The sequence below is a fragment of the Gekko japonicus genome, unplaced genomic scaffold, assembly GCF_001447785.1.
Source record: "Gekko japonicus isolate JY-2015 unplaced genomic scaffold, Gekko_japonicus_V1.1 scaffold2662, whole genome shotgun sequence".
Taxonomy (NCBI): domain Eukaryota; kingdom Metazoa; phylum Chordata; class Lepidosauria; order Squamata; family Gekkonidae; genus Gekko; species Gekko japonicus.
Genome location: NW_015167617.1, coordinates 8,160 through 27,815, shown reverse-complemented (window position 1 = coordinate 27,815; position 19,656 = coordinate 8,160). Strand labels below are relative to the sequence as shown.

Below are 19,656 nucleotides of genomic sequence, written 5' to 3'. Positions count from 1 at the left end.
CTCCTTTCCCTTCCCCTCCCCTCAACAGACAGCCTGTGAGGTAGGTGGCGCTGAGAGAGCTCTTTCCAGAAGTGTCTTTGAGAGCTCTGACGGAACTGTGGCTTCCCCAAGGCCATCCAGCAGCTAGGAGTGGAGGAGTGGGGAATCAAACCCGGTTCTCCCAGATTAGAATCCGCACACTTAACCACGACACCAAACTGTTGATGATTTGTCAATTCCAATGGGTTACAATAATTTCTGGGCATTTGTTGCTAAACACATACCCCTAATGTAGATTATGAGTAACTCATAAAGTCACAGGTATCTCGCTCTTTGGGTTGATGTCCTTGCATCTAATTCTGCATTTTCCCTCTCCAGGATTTGGATTTGCTCCCAGGAATCGCCATGACCAGGCTCCTGCTCCTTCTAGAACTTGCTCTTTGTGTTCTGCGAGGTACGATTGCTTGGTACATCTGCTCATGAATGAGGCGGAGCATCGGGGCGGGAGACCACCAAGGGCTGGATCAGACAAGGGACGGAATTCCCAGGGATTTTTTCATTCACGTACCCGACGTGTGGGACCCAGTTCAGATCACAACTGTGCCGCAGGGTTATGCTTTTCCTCCATACCATTTCTCTGTCCTGAAGTTTATTTATTTATTTATTTATTTATTTTCATTTATACCCCGCCCTCCCCGTGCGCGGGCTCAGGGGGGCTTACATAGGCACAACCGTGCAATAAAATACAACAGGATTAAAACAATTAAGGCACCCAAGGTGCGATAAAACTACACAGATGAACCACTTAAAACCAAAATTCATATTTTACAGGATACATCGACGATTAAAATACTCATTATTGTACATCACAGTGAGATCAGAAGAAAGGGGGGAAGGCCATGGGCCAAGATGTTCCTGGTGGCTAATCAGCCCACCCCGGCGGAACTGCTCTGCAGTGGACGATGGTGGTAATAGTGGCGGCGGCGGCTCCTACTCAAAAGCCTGGCGGAAGAGCTCTGTCTTTCAGGCCTTGCGGAACTGTAAGAGGTCCTGCAGGGCCCTGATCTCCTCCGGGAGCTCATTCCACCAGGTAGGAGCCACCGAGAAGGACCTGGCCCTTGTGGCAGCAAGCCTGGCCTCTATAGGGCCCGGGGTCACTAGGCGGTGTTGTGACCCGACCAAAGTGCTCTTTGGGGCCTGTATGGGGAAAGGCGGTCCCTCAGGTATGCCGTACCCTGGCCATGTAGGGCTTTAAAGGAAAACACCAGTACTTTGAAGCGAATCCGGAAGTTAGCCCATGGGACTGAATTTTGCCTTCTTGGACCCAGAAAGAAATCCTGATACAAACCTCAGGTTGCCAACCTCCCGGTGAGACCTGGAGTCCCCCCAGATTTACAACTTAGGTGCATATTATAGAGATCCGTTGAGCTGGAGGAAATAGCTTCAGAGGGTGGACTCTGTGGCTTCACATCCACACTGGCGTCCCTCCCTTCCCCAGAGTCCCTTCTACCCATCCTGGGGAGGACAGGATTTTTGGGGGGGGACCTCAGCAGGGTATAGTAACATACAGCCCACTCCACAAAGCCACCATTTTCTTCAGGGGAACTGATCTCTGTAGTCTGGAGATTAGTTCTAATGTTGGGGTGTGGAGAGCCAGTTTGGTGCAGTGGTTAAGTGCGTGGACTCTAATCTGGGAGAACCGGGTTTGATTCCTGCACTCCTCCACTTGCACCTGCTGGATGACCTTGGGCAAGCCATAGCTCTGATAAGAGCTGTCCTTAAAACAGAGCCATTTCTGTCAGAGCTCTCTCAGCCCCACCTGCCTCACAGGGTGTCTGAGGTGGGGAGGGGAAGGGAAAGGAGTTTGTAAGCCGCTCTGAGACACCTTTGGGTAGTGAAGGGCAGGGTATAAATCCAACCTCTTCTTCTTCTGCTTCTTCCTCTTCCTCCTCCTCTTCTCCTTCTTCTTTCTCCTCCTCCTCCTCCTCTTCCTCTACCTCTTCTCCTTCTTCTCCTTCTTTTTCTTCAACGTAATATCACAGGATAGGTTATAAGTAAACAAAACAAAAATAAGAACTGGCGGTGGGTGTTGCCTTCTGACACACGTCCGGTGATGTCAGGGGGTGTGGCATATGCAAATAAGTTATGCTAATGAGTTATGCTAATGAGCTCCTGCACCTCTTTTTCTGCGAAATGACCCCTGGCCATCGCCTTGCATTCTGCCTCCCTCCAGCCTTGGCCTCATGGAGCGTCACGTACCCCAGGAGTCTGCGGAGTGTCCAAGGTTCGTGTGTCCTGATCCCCTGCACCTTCGACTACCCTGTGAACACCCCGGAGAGCATCACATCCATCTGGTACAAAGATAACGGGGGGCAGCGCATTCCGGTTTTCCATTCCTCGACTCCGGACGCCGTGGACGCTCAGTTCCAAGGCCGCGCAGAACTGCTCGGAGACCCGCTCAGGGAGCGCAACTGCACCCTCCTCCTGAGGAGCACCCAGACAAAGGACAGCGGCAAATATGTCTTCCGGTTTGAAATCGATGAGAAAAACCGCTGGTTGGATCAGCAAGGAGTTGAGCTGACGGTCACTGGTAAGCAGGCAGGGTCTCTATCCCGGAGGGTACAGGTTGTGGCTTGCCCTTCTTACAAGGACGTTCAGGCAGTGGACACGATCCCTCCCCCCTACCCTTTTATCTCACAACAACCCTGTGAGGTTACTGAAAGAGGATGTGTTTGTGCATGTGTGTCTGTGAGAGAGAGAGAGACTGAGAGAGACTGAGAGAGAGACAGCGAGACAGACAGTGAGATAGACAGAGAGAGACAGACAGAGAGAGAGACTGAGAGACAGACAGACAGCGAGACAGACAGCGAGACTGAGAGACAGACAGAGATAGAGAGACAGAGAGAGAGACAGACAGACAGACAGCGAGACTGAGAGACAGACAGAGATAGACAGAGAAACAGAGAGAGAGAGACTGAGAGAAAGAGACAGACAGAGAGACTGAGAGAGACAGAGACAGAGAGACAGAGACAGACAGAGAGAGACAGACAGACAGCGAGACTGAGAGACAGAGAGAGACAGAGAGAGAGAGACAGACAGACAGCGAGACTGAGAGACACAGAGAGACACAGAGAGACAGACAGCGAGACTGAGAGACAGAGACAGACAGAGACAGAGAGAGACAGAGAGAGAGAGAGAGACTGAGACAGACAGACAGAGAGCGAGACAGACAGAGAGACTGATCACGAAACTGCGGAGGAAATCGGGCGAAGCTGCGAGTCAAAATGCAGCCCCCAGCTTCTGGTATGAAATTGACATGTTTGTGTCGAGGCAAATGGCGGCTGCACTGCAAGGCAGCTTTAGTGAGAAATTGCCCAGAGAGACAGACAGACAGACAGACAGTGAGACAGACAGACAGACAGAGACAGAGAGACAGACAGAGAGACAGAGAAACCGAGAAACAGAGAGCGAGAGAGACTGAGAGAGAGACTGAGAGAGAGACAGCGAGACAGACAGCGAGACAGCGAGACAGAGAGACTGAGAGACAGAGAGAGAGAAACAGAGAGACAGAGAAACACAGAGAGAGAGGGAGACAGACAGACAGACATAGAAACTGAGAGAGAGACTGAGAAAGAGGCAGACAGGCAGAGAGACAGCAACAGAGAGAGAGAGACAGAGAGGGAGAAACTGAGAGAGAGAGACAGACAGACAGAGACAGAGAGACAGACCCACCCCTGGTTACCCCACGAGCCTTGTGGATCTGGAGCTGGTTCTCCCAGTCTGATGCTCCAACCCAGAGGTGTCAAACTCATTTGTTGCGAGAGCCGCATCTGACATAAATGTCACTTTGCCGGGCCAGGTGTGCCATAAAGCGTCATGCCAGGTACCAGGGATATAAACTACATAAAGGACAGCAGATGGTAAACTCTGAGTTGTTGTATCCTCACTACAAGGCCCCCTGGGCTGGGCGGGGGTGTAGAGAAGAACCCACGTGGGCAGACAGGAGAGCCAGCAGTGCAGCCGTGGGCAGACACTCCCACGCTGCTCGACGGCTGCAGAGTCAGGTGAGGCTGTTCCGCCATGCTGAAGCCACAGTCAGAGTGGTTCCGCCCACGCCACTCCAGTGTCCCCTCTAAGCTGAGTCGGTGTGAGCCAGCTCACAGGTTTTTAGCCTCCGGCTCACACATTTTTGCGTTAGCTCAGGAAGGATGGGGGCTCCAGAGCAAACTAATTTATGCAGCAGCCAAATCGCTCGCTCACAACTTTCATGCCAGGAGCTCACAAGGTAGAATTTTTGCTCACAAGACTCCACACCTTAGAGGGAGCCTTGCCCAAGCAGCCTCCGGTTACCTCCCTTGCACCGGTTGTTCGTGGGCCGCAGAAGAGCCCTGGACGGGCCGGTTCTGGCCCCTGGGCCTCACGTTTGACACCTCTGCTCTAACCGCTATACAATACTATACTGCTGTGATTGGATCCATTGTCTTTTTCAGTTTTTTTCTCTCTCTGAGGGTGCGTTCAGATGGGGGCTTTACATTGGTATAGGTGCCGGTTGCAATCGTTGTACTCACCGGCGTTCAGACGGCGAACATCTGCCTCCTGTCCCTAACCGGTGTAAAGCCCTTTACACCGTTGCACTCTGGCACTAGGTCCCCAAGTGGTGGTATCCTGAGTGCAACAGTTGTAAACGCTGTACCTCACCGTCTGATCGCTCTCCACCGTTGCACAGCTACTTCCGTTCAGAAGCCTCAGGCTTCCGATTTTCGGCCGCCATTTTCTTTTAAAGGATGGCGATATGCGCTTGGGCGAAGCTTCGCCCTGCCGTTTGTATAAAAAGAAAAGGAAAGGGCGAAGATCGCCATTCTATGGATGGCTGCCTATGCGCATGCACAAACTAAGTTAAAAAAACCCTGAAGATGAGTGTGGACGGGCGTATTGCGATGGCTTCCGCTGTGAGGGAGGTAAGTGTGATCGCGTTTATGCCGCCAGAAACTGCACCGGTTCCAACCGGTACAGTTTATGCCGCCAGAAACGGCCCGTCTGAACGCACCCTCGTGTCTGCCACAAGGATCCTGCATTCAATCTCAGTTGCAGAACAGGGGAGAGAATCGATCCTCTCTCCAACCCACACATACCAAAGCTGCTCTTTTTGCCCTGATGAGAAAACCAGCAATTGCCCTGTCCCGTTTTTCCGGATGAAAACGAATGAGTTCCCATAAATCGTCTAATCCCCAGGGTTCAAAAACCCCTATGAAATCTATTCGGGTATCAGCATGGCACAACGCAGCGCTATTAAACAGATATGAAGCCGCCTTATCCCGAATCCGGCCATATTGTTGTTTTTTGCCATCGGGTTGCATCAAGGCAAGAGACATTCTGAGGTGGTGTGCTATTGGTTGCCTCCGTGTCATGACCCTGATGAAGTCTCAGGCCGCGGTCTTCCACATCACCTGCCTGGTCCTTTTAACTGGAGATGCCGGGGATTGGACCTGGGACCTTCAGCGTGCCAAGCAGACACTCTGCCACTGAGCCACAGCCCCTCTTTACAGCTCTCCAGGGTCTCAGGCTGAGGTCTTTCCCATCACCTCCTGCCTGGTCCTTTTAACTGGAGATGCCGGGGATTGAACCTGGGACCTTCTGCGTGCCAAGCAGAGGCTCTGCCGCTGAGCCACAGCCCCTCTTTACAGCTCTCCAGGGTCTCAGGCAGAGGTTTTTTTCATCACCTACCGCCTGGTCCTTTTAACTGGAGGTGCCAGGGACTGAACCTGTGACCTTCTGTGTGCCAAGCAGAAGCTCTTCCACTGAGCCTTGGCCGCTCCCCTGTTCTATCAAACTGAATCGGGCCCCACATTCTTCACCGGACTCCACATTTGATGATGCAAAACCTTGTTGGTGCTGAGGGCAATGATTGGCTACGCTTCCCTGATGTCACAGAGAGGTAGGGCAGGTCTCTGGCGTTCAGAGAGAAGCAGGATAGGAAGAAAGTCTAAAGCAGGGGTGTCGAACTCATTTGTTATGAGGGCAAGGTCTGACATAAATGAGACCTTGTTGGGCCGGGCTGTGTGTGTGTCATAAAAAGTAATGCCAGGTTCCGGAGATAATAAACTTTATACAGGGCACAAACATAAAGGATTGTTTTTTTACTTAAAATAAAAACATGCTTAAAATATTAGCACTGTTGCAATGTTTTGCTTATTTACCCATGTCTGATAACTGACACCTCTTGCTCTGAATTACTGCATCGAAATGCCTGTGCTGTTGCAATCTCGAGTATGCTGTTCAGGTATGTATCTGTAAGCTGCAAACCTATCATGACGCAGCAGCAGCAGAACTGGACGAAGAAGCAGAAGACAGCCAGTTCCACTGGGGGCTTAGAGAAACGACGGCTGAGGGGTGACATGATCGAGGTTTATAAGATTATGCATGGGATAGAGCAGGTAGAGAAAGAAGTACTTTTCTCCCTTTCTCACAAGACAAGAACTCGTGGGCACTCCATGAAATTGCTGAGCGGTCGGGTTAGAACAGATAAAAAGAAGCACTTCTTCACCCAAAGAGTGATTAACACATGGAATACACTGCTACAGGAGGTGGTGGCAGCTACAAGCATGGACAACTTCAAGAGGGAACTGGATAAACATATGGAGCAGAGGTCCATCTATTAGGCACAAGGTATAGATAGGAACTCACAGGCTGGGGCAGGTGATGCTCTGTATTCTTGGTGCTTGGGGGGGGGGCAACAGTGGGAGGGCTCCTAGTGTCCTGGCCCCACTGCTGGACCTCCTGATGGTCCCTAGTGTTTTTGGCCACTGTGTGACAGAGTGTTAGACTAGATGGACCATTGGTCTGATTCGACATTGGCTTCTCTTATGTTCTTAAGCCCTCCGGGGGCCTGATGTGGCCCCCGGACCGCATGTTTGACACCCCTGGTCTAGAGAGGAGGGAAGTCGGATGATGCCTGGGGTGAGGAAGGCAGGAACCCGACAAAGCCAAAGGAGATGAGGCAGAAGTGGGCTTTGGTTTTTAAAGACTCGGGAGAGAAACAGCAGTGAGGAACATCTGAAAGCGGGGTGAGAGAATGGAGAAGGGCAGCCCATGGAGAAGAGCTCCAGAGTAAGGAAGGCACAGATGGAGAAGCGTGTACTGGGTGAAAACACTTCCCCCCCGTTTCCTTTTCCTGTCCTCCTCCTCAGACACTCCGGACAGTCCCGCTATCGCTTCCCCGGAAGACTTGCGCGAGGATGAGCTGGCAACGTTCATCTGCTCCAGTCCATACGCCTGCCCCTACGACAGCATCTCTCTGCGGTGGACGGGACAGAACGCAGAGACCTCTCGTGTCTCAAGGACGGTCCAGCTGGACACTGGGGGAGTGCTGCAGAAGCAGACCCTCAGCAGTTCGCTCTCCTGGCAGGATCACAACCGGAAGCTGAGCTGCGAGGTGACCGCGGGTGCCCAGGCCAAAGCGAATGAAGTCACGCTCCAGGTGAAACGTGAGTGGATCTGCTTACAAACTCCTTTCCCTTCCCCTCCCTTTGAGGCGGGTGGGGCTGAGAGAGCTCTTGACAGAAACTGCTCTTTTTTCAAGGACAGCTGTGCCAGAGCTTGTGACTGACCCAAGGTCACACCAGCAGGTGCAAGTGGAGGAGTGGGGAATCAAACCCGGCTCTCCCAGATTAGAGTCCGCGCACTTAACGACTACACCAAACTGGCTCTCATCTCTGGCAACTCTCCAGCATCTCCAACCTCTTCAGGTTTGGTTTCAGGCATGCCCCAGGCACATTTTGACATGTAAGGTTCCCGTTGACATGAACACACACAAAGCTGCCCTATACTGAATCAGACCCTTGGTCAATCAAGATCGGTATTGCCTACTCAGACTGGCAGCAGTTCTCCAGGGTTTCAGGTTGAGAGGTCTTTCACATCACCTCCTGCCTGGTCCTTTCAACTGGAGATGCAGGGGATTGACCCTGAGACCTTCTGTATGTCAAACAGAGGCTCTGCCACTGAGCCACAGCCCCTCTTTGCAGTTCTCCAGGGTCTCACTGAGGTCTTTCACGTTACCCTCTGCCTGGTCCTTTTTAACCGGAGATGCTGGGGATTGAACCCGGGACCTTCTGCATTCCAAGCAGAGGCTCTGCCACTGAGCCACGGCCCCTCTTTATAGCTCTCCAGGGTCGCAGGTGGAGGTCTTTCCCATCACCTCCTGCCTGGTCCTTTATAACTGGAGATGCCTGGGATTGAACCCGGGACCTTCTGCATGCCAAGCAGAGGCTCTTCCACTGAGCCACTGCCCCTCTTTATAGCTCTCCAGGGTCTCAGGCGGAGGTCTTTACCATCACCTCCTGCCTAGCCCTTTATAACTGAAGATGCTGCCGGGGATTGAACCTGAGACCTTCTGCATGCCAAACAGATGCTCTGCTGCTGAGCCATGGCCCCTCCCTCCTACGGTGGAAGACTTCCAGGTAATTGTGTGTTCAGCCTAGATCAGTAGCAAACTAGATTCTAACAATTGTGGGGTAGAATCTGGCAGGTGTGCAATTATTTGCCAGAACATGGCTTCATTGGTCCCTGAACTTCAATATTGAACTCTTGGCAAGGGAATGCACTTTCCCAGAGTAATCTGGATTCAGCCTGCAGCTAAAAGGCCCTTGGCTTGAGCCTTTTATTTTTTTAGTTATTTGTTTCAATTTATATGAATTCTCATTATTTCCTAGGGTTGCCAATTCCAGTTTGGGAAATTCCTGGCAGTTTGGGAGTGGAGCCTGGGGGAGAGCGGGGTTTGGGGAGTAGTAATCTCTGTCCGCTGGAGAGTAGTTGTAATTCTAAAGGGTCTCCAGGCCTCACCTGGAGGCTGGCAACCCTATTCTGTTTGGTGTAGTGGTTAAGTGTGCAGACTCTAATCTGGGAGAGCTGGGTTTGATTCCCCGCTCCTCCACATGCAGCCACTGGTGTGACCTTGGGTCAGTCACAAGTTCTCTCAGAGCCATTTTCTTGAGGGCAGTCCTCGAGAGAGCTCTCTCAGCCCCGCCTACCTCACAGGGTGTCTGTTGTGGGGAGGGGGAGGGGGAGGAGATTGTAAGCCGCTCTGAGTGAAGGGCGGAGTATAAATCCAATCTCCTCCTCCTCCTCCTCCTCCTCCTCTTCTCCTTCTCCTTCTCCTCCTTCTTTTTCTCCTCCTCTTCTTCTCCTTCTCCTTCTTCTTCTTCCTGACCCTGAGGCCACCCATGGATTGTTCCCAAGAACTGAGGACAAGGCTGCCTTCCCCCACAGCAGATATCCAGGCAATTCTTGCCATGTTTGTGAATATATGGTGCCGCGTTCCAACAGGCCTTGTTTGCTGGTTTCCTCCTAGATTCTCCCACAGGCGTCAAAGTGTCCATAAGCCCATCCGCAAAGAACATCCGCGTGGGAGATGCTGCGTCTCTCACATGCAACATGGCGAGCAGCTACCCGGAAGTCACTGCTTACAGGTGGTACAAAGATGGGGTGGCCTGTGGGGCGGGGCAGGTGAAGGCCATCCAGAGCATCAGGCGGGAAGACTACGGCCAGTACCACTGCCAAGTGGAGAATCCCGTTGGGACCGCGGTGGCTGAAACGGCAACACTCTATGTTTTCAGTGAGTATCGAGAGCGAGAGTCACATCTGGCAGGTGGACAAACTGCTGAGATGCCTCGAGTTGCCAAGTCTGTGTTGGGGAATTCCTGAAGATTTGGGGGTGGAGCTTGGGGAGGGACTGCAACAGGGTATGATGCTATGGAGTCCACCTTCCAAAGCAGCCATTTTCTCTGGGGTGACTGATTTCTGTCATCTGGAGATCAACTATAATTCCAGGTCTCCAGGCGGGACTGTGTCAGCAGGGTTCAACTATGAGACCCACTATGAGCCGGTTTGGTGTCGTGGTTCAGTGCGCGGACTCTAATCTGGGAGAACCGGGTTTGATTCCCCACGCCTCCACTTGCAGCTGCTGGATGACCTCGGGCAAGCCACAGTTCTCAGGCAAGCCACAATTTTGCATCAGTATTTTAAAAGTCAAGCCGGTCCTACAAAAGACACATTGTGCAGCTAAGATTCATGGATGGAGCGCTCCTGTCATTCTCAAGGACTGGCAATAAGCATCGACACAGCTATAAATGAAAGTTCCCTCCCCTTTTTGGAAGACTTCGTGCACGTAGAAGCAGGCTTGTAGTTCTGGAAACTCCCGTTGCGGCTTGACTTTTAAAATACTGATGCAAAATTGACTGGTAGTTGCTATATTGTATGAACTGAGTGTTATTGTTAAACTGAATGAACTGAATATATATACCCGGCAAGGATGTTATAATAGCGCACTATGCACTTTATAGAATGACTAGCAGTAAAGCCCGTTGTGAAAGCAATACAACGGGATCTAGAAAGAGGCTCTGGGGGAGTGCTCTGGCTTTGGGCAAACAGTGTCAATTTGCTGTGGTGACCTCAGCAGGGTATAATGACAGAGTCCACTGTTTTCTCCAGAGGAACTGATCTCTGCTCCCTGAAGAGCAGTTGTAATTGTGAGTGATCTGTAGCCCTCACCTGGAGATTGGCAGCAATTGTTACCCAGGACAAAGTGGCTGGTTTGGAGGGTGTAGTCTATGGCATTCTACCTGAGGTCCCACCCCTCTGCAAACCCCACCCTCTCCAGGCTCCACCCCTCAAATCCCCAGGAATTTGTCAGCATGTAGTTGGCAACCCCATCTCCTTCCCAGCTAACCATCAACCTACCATTATCTGCCCCTTTGACTTCAGCTGACCTCTGCCCTCCCTTCTGCAGAGCAGTTGTAATTCTGAGTGCTCTCCAGCCCTCACCTGGAGATTGGCAACAATGGTTCCCTATGTGGGACTGACTGGTATGGAGGGTGGAGTCTATGGCAGTGTACCTGTCTGAGGTCCCACCCCTCCTCAAACCTCACCCTCTTCAGGCTCCATCCCTCAAATCTCCAGGAATTTCCCATCTGGAGTTGGCAACCCTATCAGGACTGGCCCCAATGTGTTTTCTCCCAAAGGCCAAAGTAGGTGACAGGACCAAGCTTAGTTGCCTACCCACAGGCATTGAGGGGAATGTAGGGTTGCCAGCTCTAAGGAGGGAAATACCTCGAGTTTTGGGGGGTGGATTCTGTAGTGGGCAGCATTGGGCGGGGTGGGGGGGCGGAAGGACTCAGCAGGTATAATGTCATAGGGTCTACCCTCCAAAGCAGCCATTTTCTCCAGGGGAAACTGATCTCTGTCATCTGGAAATCAATTGTAGCAGTGGGAGATCTCCAGGTCCCACCTGGAGTTTGGCAACCCTAGGGGAAAGTGTGCTGCACAGCAGGGGGTTGAAGAGAATGGTTTGATGGGTGCTGGGCCAAGATTGGCAACAATAGTTCCCCAGGAGCAAATAGCTGGGTTGGAGGGTGGAGTCTATGGCACTGTAACCTGTCTGAGGTCCCCATCTCCCCAGGCAGCTTTTAAAACATGATCCTGGGACCTACACACCACCAGACATTCCAACTGCCGGGGGGGGGAGTATGAGGTGTGGAATGGAGTGAAGTCCAATCAGCTTCCATATGCAAAAGACCTTGAAGGTTCCATATGCAACTGACATTCCAACTGCCTTGCGGGGAGGGGGGTGAGTTTGAGGTGTGGAATGCAGTGAAGTCCAATCAGCTTCCATATGCAAAAGACCTTGAAACACTAGGAGGGACTGTACAAAGCAGCCAGTCAACCCAGCCAGCGTCTTCTGACTGACAGTTCAAGCGTCCATACACTAAAGGAGTGCATTTTAGAACTTTGGCACCCACTATTCAATTATATATAAGGAGAGATAGTTATAAACAAAACACGTTAATTTACAAAAGTTTCTTGTGGTGTATATTTATTTGTTGCTTGACTCTACCTAGAGGGTGGCAACCCTAGAGCAAAAGTCCATTAATGTGTCAGGAGCCTGCAGATTTCAAATATATGCAAGGATGTAAACTATTTGCATTTTCTTTATTGATTGACGGCCACCTCTGCATTTTCTTTCTTACTCTGGCTTTTTCTCCCTTCCTTGTGGTGTGCCCTTCTTAATTCCCAAAACAGTCAACTTTGAAGGGGAACTCTTTGCATGAATATTCAGTGAGAAAGTAAAATCAAATCTTTTCGGTCTGTATCAAATGTGCTTCGAAGTCTTGCCAAAAGACGGCCTGGACAGCAGTGTTCCCTCTAAGCTGAGTTAGTGTGAGCTAGCTCACAGTTTTTTAGCCTCTGGCTCACACATTTTTGTCTCCGCTTAGGAAGGTGGCTCAAGTGGTTAAGACACTGAACTGCAGGCTGTGGAAGGTTAGTAGTTCAGTAGTTCGAGACCCGGGTGCCGCATGACGGAGGGAGCTCCCATCTCTAGTTCCAGCTCCTGCCAACCTAGCAGTTCGAAAGCAAGAAATTGCAAGTAGATCAATAGGTACCACTTCGGTGGGAAGGTAACAGCGTTCCTTGCGCCTTGGTGTTTAGTCATGCCGGCCACATGACCACGGAAACGTCTTCGGACAGCGCTGGCTCTTCGGCTTTGAAACGGAGATGAGCACCGCAACCCTAGAGTCGGATTCGACTGGCTTTCGAGCAAGGGAACCTTTACCTTTACCTTTTAGGAAGGATGGCTCCAGAGCCAACTAATTGATGCAGTAGCCAAGTCACTTGCTCACAACTTTAATGCCAGTAGCCCACAAAGTAGAATTTTTGCTCACACAACTCCACGGCTTAGAGGGAACTTTGCTGGACAGTAATCATTTCAGCCATCCTCCAGACCTTGGAGAGCCGCGTTTCACGCCCATAGAAGTTCAGACATGCCAGGACAAGCCGTAACTGGACCTTACCTTTCCTTGCCTCTCCTTCTCCCCTCCCTCTGCAGCCGCCCTGCTGTCCGTCAGCCCTTCTTCCGAAGTCCAGGAAGGTGGGACGGTCATGTTGACCTGTGATGTTCCTGGGGAAGACAAGCAAGAGATCCACTACAGCTGGTACAAGAACAACGTCTGGATGAAGGAAGGCACGGCCCGGAGGCTGATCTTTCACGAGGTGGCCGCTGGGGACACAGGATACTACTTGTGCAAAGTGCAGAACGACAAAGGGAGCGAGAAGTCCCAAGTCGTTGGGCTGAATGTCTTCTGTGAGTCTTCAGAGCTGCTTCTTCGTGCTTTGTGTCCAGAATGAATGTGCATGGGTGCTTCCGACAGGGCGTGAGGAGGCTGTGCGGTAATCAAGGGGCCTGGCCCAGGACAGAAACACTAGAAACGGGACCCTTGTCTCATAAGAACATCAGAGGAGCCCTGCTGGGTGGGGGGAAGGCATACAGTCTGCCTAGTTACGACTTTGAGCGGGGGTGCCCGACCTTTTTGAGCGGGGCCAACCACAAAATCTCATGGAGTGAGTTCACACATCATAACTCTAAGAGTAACTCTTCATTGTTTCAGGCAGGATGCCTTTTAAAATGAAGCTATAGTGGGCTGTGGTGCCCATCGGGGAACCCTGCGTTAGAATCCTAGAATCACACAGAGTCAGAAAGGGCCCGACAGGCCATCTAATCCAACCCCCTGCTCAGTGCAGGATCAGCCGACAGCATCCCTAAGGACTGTCTGCCTTGGAGTTGCCTCCCCCCCTCCTTCCCCTGCCTTAAACTGACATTATAATGAACCCTTGTTTATTTATTGGCTTATTTCCATACAAAATGTAGAGCTTGCCTTTTCAGAGAGCTGTTCAAGGCAGCTCACAAAATAAAGCAATACGACAATGAAATCGCAACACAATGCAGACTATAAAACCCATTGATACTGACACCAGCGCAAAAACTAACCCTAAAACAACCATAAAACAATGGAACCCTAAAACAATGTAAAACAGTATTTAAAAAGCTATTTCAGTAGCTATCAAAATGGGATGAAGCCCATAAGAACACAGGGCTAAAAAAGGAGGGGATAAAACTTAAAGTGCAAATTAAATCAAAATCCAAGTCTCTAGTGTTCTCCCTTCCCAAGAAAATTTACATCAGCTGCTTTGGGGACTTCCTGCCACTTGAAAGAAGTGGATAGAAAGAAGTGATACGATGCACATTTGGAGGGTGATGCTGTCTCATCAAACTGGCAATGCACCAGTTGGGCTGTTGGGGAGGGGCCGTGGCTCAGTGGAAGAGCCTCCACTCAGCATGCAGAAGGTCCTAGGTTCAATCCCCGGCATCTCCAGTTAGAAAGGACCAGGCGGGAGGTGATGGGAAAGACCTCAGCCTGAGACCCTGGAGAGCTATAAAGAGGGGCTGTGGCTCAGTGGAAGAGCCTCTGCTTGGCATGCAGGAGGTCCCAGGTTCAATCCCTGGCAGCATCTCCAGTTAAAAAGGACCAGGCAGGAGGTGATGTGAAAGACCTCCGCCTGAGACCCTGGAGAGCTATAAAGAGGGACTGTGGTTCAGTGGTAGAGTATCTGCTTGACAGGCCCCAGGTTCAATCCCCGGCCTCTCCAGCTGAAAGGACCAGGCAGTAGGGGATGATGAAAGACCAGAGAATTTGCAGAGCTGCTGCCAGTCTGAGTGGACAATCCTGACCTTGGTGGACCAAGGGTCTGATTCTACGTAAGGCATCATCATGTATTTGACCTCTCCTTTGTCTTCTGCAGATCCACCAAGGCCACCCACCCTCGCCTTGTTCCAAGAGACCCAGGAAGGGAAACTGGCCATCATTCACTGCACCGTCGACAGCAACCCCCAGTCCACTTTGAGCCTCTTCCGGGGCAAGCAGCTCATCGCAACCACCAGTTCGCACTCGGCACCCAGTCAACGGATCAGCGTCACCGCCACCCGCAACTCCCTGAAGCTGGAGATCCAGAAGGTGGTCCCAGAAGACGAAGGCGAATATCAGTGCGTAGCGGCCAACAAGTATGGGAATGCCACCACTACGAGGTTCTTCGGTGCCCAGAGTAAGTCCGATCTTTGCAGTAGAAGAGAGCCCTTTGAGACTGGTGGGGCGTTTTGTTTTGTTTTTTAAAAGCTAGGTTCGAGTCCAGCAGCATCTGAGAGACCAATAAGGTTTTCTTGATTTGAGCGCTCAAGACTCAAAGTTCCCTTTGTCAGCTTCTCAGAAGCTCATACCCACAAAATCCTGTTGGTCTTTAAGGTGGTCTGTAAGGATGTCTCCATGGAGGAGAGAGCCAGTTTGGTGTAGTGGTTAAGTGCGTGGACTCTAATCTGGGAGAACCGGGTTTGATTCCCCACTCGAGAGCCAGTTTGGTGTAGTGGTTAAGTGTGCGGACTCTAATCTGGGAGAACCGGGTTTGATTCCCCACTCCTCCACTTGCACCTGCTGATGTGACCTTGGGTCAGTCACAAGCTCTGGCACAGCTGTCCTTGAAAAAGAGCAGTTTGTGTCAGAGCTCTCTCAGCCCCACCCACCTCACAGGGTGTCTGTTGTGGGGAGGGGAAGGGAAAGGAGTTTGTAAGCCGCTCTGAGACTCCAAGTGAAGGGTGGGGTACAAATCCAATCTCTTCTCTTCTTCTTCTCTTCTTCCTCCACTTGCTCCTGCTGGATGACCTTGGGCAAGCCGTAGTTCTGTCAGTAAATCCAAACAACAAGGGGAAAAGACTAGTGTTACAGGAGTCCCAAATATACAAATTCCACTAGTAGAAAACACCATCAAAGATTGCCAAAACAATATATTAAACAATTATAAAGTTGGTGGTGTCACAACAACATGAGTGCATACTGTCACTGTAATAAGGCATAAGATACAAGATTTCCTCTTTTGAAGATAAGACATAAAGTCCATGTACTCAGTGTAATTGATAACTTGATAGGAGGAGTCCACATAGTCATAACGTATTCCAAACAGCCTTTGCAAAGACGCCCATTCTAGATATCTGGAAGATGCGTTTCCTTCAACTTCTTCAGTTTGCCGGCTGTGTGAGTGGAACCTGATTTCAGCAATTTCAACTGATCACAAGGTTCATAGTGTAAGAAGCGAATCATAGATTCTGTCAGAGCTGTTTTCTCAAGGGCAGTTCTGGAAAGAGCTCTCTCAGCCCCACCTACATCCCAGGGTGTCTGTTGTGGGGAGCGGAAGGGAAAGGAGATCGTAAGCTGTTCTGAGACTCCCTTGGGTAGTGACGGGTGGGGTAGAAATCCAATCTCCTCCTCTTCTTCTTCTTCTTCTCTTCTTCTCTTAGTTCTTCTGTCTCTGGCCCGAGGGACATCTGGCTAACCTCAATAGGAGCTTGTTCCACCAAGCAAGAGTCCAGGAGCACCTTAAAGACTAACCAAATTTGTGGCAGGGGAGGAGCTCACTTTCTGAAATCACTCCACTTTCCAATATATGGAACAGATGGACTCACGTTCCAGCTGTATCTGAAGAAGTGAGCCGTGACTCACGAAAGCTCCTCCCCTGCCACAAATTTTGTTGGCGCTCCTGGACTCTGGCTCTTTTCTATTATTCCATTCAGTTACACCTCCATGGCCGTGTTTTCATTAGGCGAGGTGGCCAAAAGGGTCCCTGTGCCATTGCGCCAGTACCAATGGAAAAGGCGGAAAGATTGAAGGATGACCAAGGTTAAAGAACTGAAACACCTATGAGCAGGGGTCTTGTTGTAGAAAAAGAGCTGCCGGAGCTCATTAGCATAACTCATTAGCATAACTTATTTGCATATGCCACGCCCCCTGACATCACCGGAAGTGACAGAAGGCCACACCGCCTGACATCACCGGAAGTGTGTCAGAAGGCCCGGCTACTTACCCTCCTGCTTCATCCTCATTCCCAAACGGAATGAGGATCGAAGCAGAGGGCGGGGTAAAGAAGGGGGCGGGGCTTCACCACGTGACCGCCCCGCCCCCTAGAGGTTCTCTTCCGGAGCTCCGTACCTGAGAGCTCCCCCCCGACTAGAGCCCTGCCTATGAGAACAGGCGGAAGAGTCTGGGCCTGTTCAGTTTAGAAAAGACGCATCCAGGGCTATTTTGGGGCAGGAACGCACAGGAACGGAGTTCCGGCTGGCTCCCGAGTTGGCCACGCCCAGCAGGAACTCATTAGCATAATAGGCCACACCCAACAGCAGGAACTCATTAGGATTGGATACATTAGGGGTGTGTGGCCTAACATGCAAAGGAGTTCCTGCTACAAAAAAAGGCCCTGGGTTTTGACAACAAACAAGGTAAACAGAATAACAAGCAAAAAGTGGGTGTGGCCGGGTGACCACACTTCTGGTAACATGGGGGTGCGGCCTAATGTGCTAATGAGCTGTGCTGTCAGGAATGTGGCCTTATATGCTACTGCGTTTCTGCTGTTGGGTGTGGCCTATTATGCTAATGAGTTCCTGCTGGGCTTTTTCTACATCTAAGCGAGAACGTTGATAGGGGTTTATAAAATTATGCATGGAGTAGAGAGAGTTGACAGAGAAAACTTTTTCTCCCTCTCTCAAAATACTAGGACTCGAGGGCAGCCAATGAAGCTGAGGAGCAGTAGATTCAGGATAGATAAGGAAATTCTTCTTTGCACAAAGAGTGAGGAAAATGTGGAATTCACTGCTAGAGGATGTAGTGATGGCCACAGGCATAGTTAAGGTCAAGGTAAAGGTTTCCCTCGCTCGAAAGCCAGTTGAATCCGACTCTAGGGATGCAGTGCTCATCTCTGTTTCCAAGCCAAAGAGCCAGCGCTGTCCGAAGACGTTTCCGTGGTCATGTGGCCGGCATGACTAGACGCCGAGGCGCACGGAACGCTGTGACCTTCCCACCGAAGCAGTACCTTTTGATCTACTTGCAATTTCTTGCTTTCAAACTGCTAGGTTGGCAGGAGCTGGGGCCAGAGACAGGAACTCACTCCGTCACGCGGCACACTCGGGTCTCGAACCGCTGACCTTCCGGTTTGCAGTTCAGTGTCTTAACCACTTGAGCCACTCGCATAGACAGCTTTAAAATGGGATTAAATGTATATGTATCCATGGAGGAGAGGTCCATTGGTGATGAAAGGGAACCTCCACATTCAGAGGTAGTCAGCCTCTGAACCCCAATGCCAGGAGGCAGTATCAGGGGAAGGCCTCAGCCTCTGTGACCTGCTGTTGGCCCTCCAGAGGAACTGGCTGGCCCCTGTGTGAGAAGACAGGATGCTGGACTAGATGGACCCTCTCTGGTCTGATCCAGCAAGCCCTTTCCGATGTTCTGATGAGTGTGTTGGTGACCAGCATGAAGTAGCCAAGTAAGTCTTTAGCGTTCTTTGTGTCACGGTTGCATTCCCAGCTGCCAGGGTGGTGGTCAATCCTTTCGAAGAGGTCCCTGAAGGGGAGAGAGTCACGCTGACTTGCCTGGCTACCTTGGAACCAGAGGAAGGGACCACTTACACGTGGTACAAGAACGCCAAGTGGCTGCAAGAAGGGAGGGAGAACGCGCTCGTCTTCCCAGCCGCAGTCAGCAGAGATGCCGGGACATTCTACTGCGTGGCCAAGAACAAGAAGGGCACCAACACGTCGCCAGCCGTCACTCTCCGCGTGCTGTGTGAGTACTCCTTGAAGAACAGGGTGCCAGTGGGGTCCGGAGGATCAGAACGCCCTAGGTGGGTCTAGCATGTGAACACATGAAGCTGCTCTGTACTGAATCAGGCCCTGGGTCCATCCAGGTCAATATTGTCTACTCAGACTGGCAGAAGGTCTCCGGGGTCTCAGGTGAAGGTCTTTCACATCACCTCCAGGCAGGGGTCATTTCCTGCAGGAGCACACAGGAGCGGAGCTCCGGCAGTAAAGAGACCAGGGGGCGGGCACATGCAACAAGCCCCACCCCCTGTTCCCAGCAGCCCTCAGTTAGAGCACGAAGCAGACAGGTAAGCTGCAGAGCCCACCCCCCGGCCCCCAGGTCTAAAATAGTCCAGTGGCACCTTTACGACCAAGTTTTATTCAGGTACAAGCTCTCCCTCCTCTGCGAGGACAGATCTGCACGTCGTCCCCCCCCCCCAATAGCTAGCAATCCAAAGCAGTCCAGTGGCGCCTGAGCGGTGGGTGTGCACACACTTCTAGTGATGTCAGAGGGTGTGGCATATGCAAGTTATGCTAATGAGTTATGCTAATTAGCTCCTGCACCTTTTTTTCTATGAAATGACCCCTGCCTCCAGGTGAGGACTGGAGTTGTCCCAAATTTACAACTGATTGACAGAGTACAGCAGTCAGTTCCCCTGGAGAAAATGGCGGCCTTGGCGGGTGGACTCTGTGGCCTTGTACCCCACTGAGGTCCCTTTCCGGGCTCCATCCCCCAAATCTCCAGGAATTCCCCAACCCATAAATGGCAACCCTGCCTTTGGTCTTTGCTTTTTTAACGTTCTCAGATCCAGGATGTAACAGAACTGGAGCGAGGAAGGCAGGGCGGGCGTCAGCCTACACTCCCACGGGGCAGCTGCGGGCATCCCTTTACCACCCACTTCCCACACCCACTGCTGCCGGCACCTCCTTCCCCCCCCCTTGCTGGCCCTGCCGCACCACCTGTGCTCCCTGCTGCACACACTGCCCAGGACACTGGAAAGAGGGCTGCAAGCATCAGTGGACATGGGCAGCGGGAGGGCCAGTTTGGTGTAGTGGTTAAGTGTGCGGACTCTAATCTGGGAGAGCCGGGTTTGATTCCCCACTCCTCCACTTGCACCTGCTGATGTGACCTTGGGTCAGTCACAAGCTCTGGCACAGCTGTCCTTGAAAAAGAGCAGTTT

The 19,656-nt window shown here is 51.4% G+C and overlaps 1 protein-coding gene and 1 non-coding gene across 2 annotated transcripts in view; one reads left to right on the top strand and one right to left on the bottom strand.

Annotated features, from left to right (window-relative positions):
• Nucleotides 1-377: 377 nt before the first annotated feature.
• SIGLEC1 (sialic acid binding Ig-like lectin 1, sialoadhesin) overlaps nucleotides 378-19,656 on the top strand; it is a gene marked incomplete at its 3' end in the record, with an annotated part of 26,238 nt that continues 6,959 nt past the window's right edge. The window contains exons 1-7 of the mRNA XM_015414019.1: nucleotides 378-433; nucleotides 2,213-2,569; nucleotides 7,167-7,463; nucleotides 9,326-9,589; nucleotides 12,857-13,111; nucleotides 14,608-14,907; nucleotides 18,207-18,461. Of these exons, the coding sequence (XP_015269505.1) occupies nucleotides 385-433; nucleotides 2,213-2,569; nucleotides 7,167-7,463; nucleotides 9,326-9,589; nucleotides 12,857-13,111; nucleotides 14,608-14,907; nucleotides 18,207-18,461 (1,777 nt within the window). The remainder of the gene's footprint in view (nucleotides 434-2,212; nucleotides 2,570-7,166; nucleotides 7,464-9,325; nucleotides 9,590-12,856; nucleotides 13,112-14,607; nucleotides 14,908-18,206; nucleotides 18,462-19,656) is intronic.
• On the bottom strand, nucleotides 8,057-8,128 carry TRNAS-GGA. The gene has a single exon. It is a non-coding gene; the product is annotated as a tRNA-Ser (tRNA).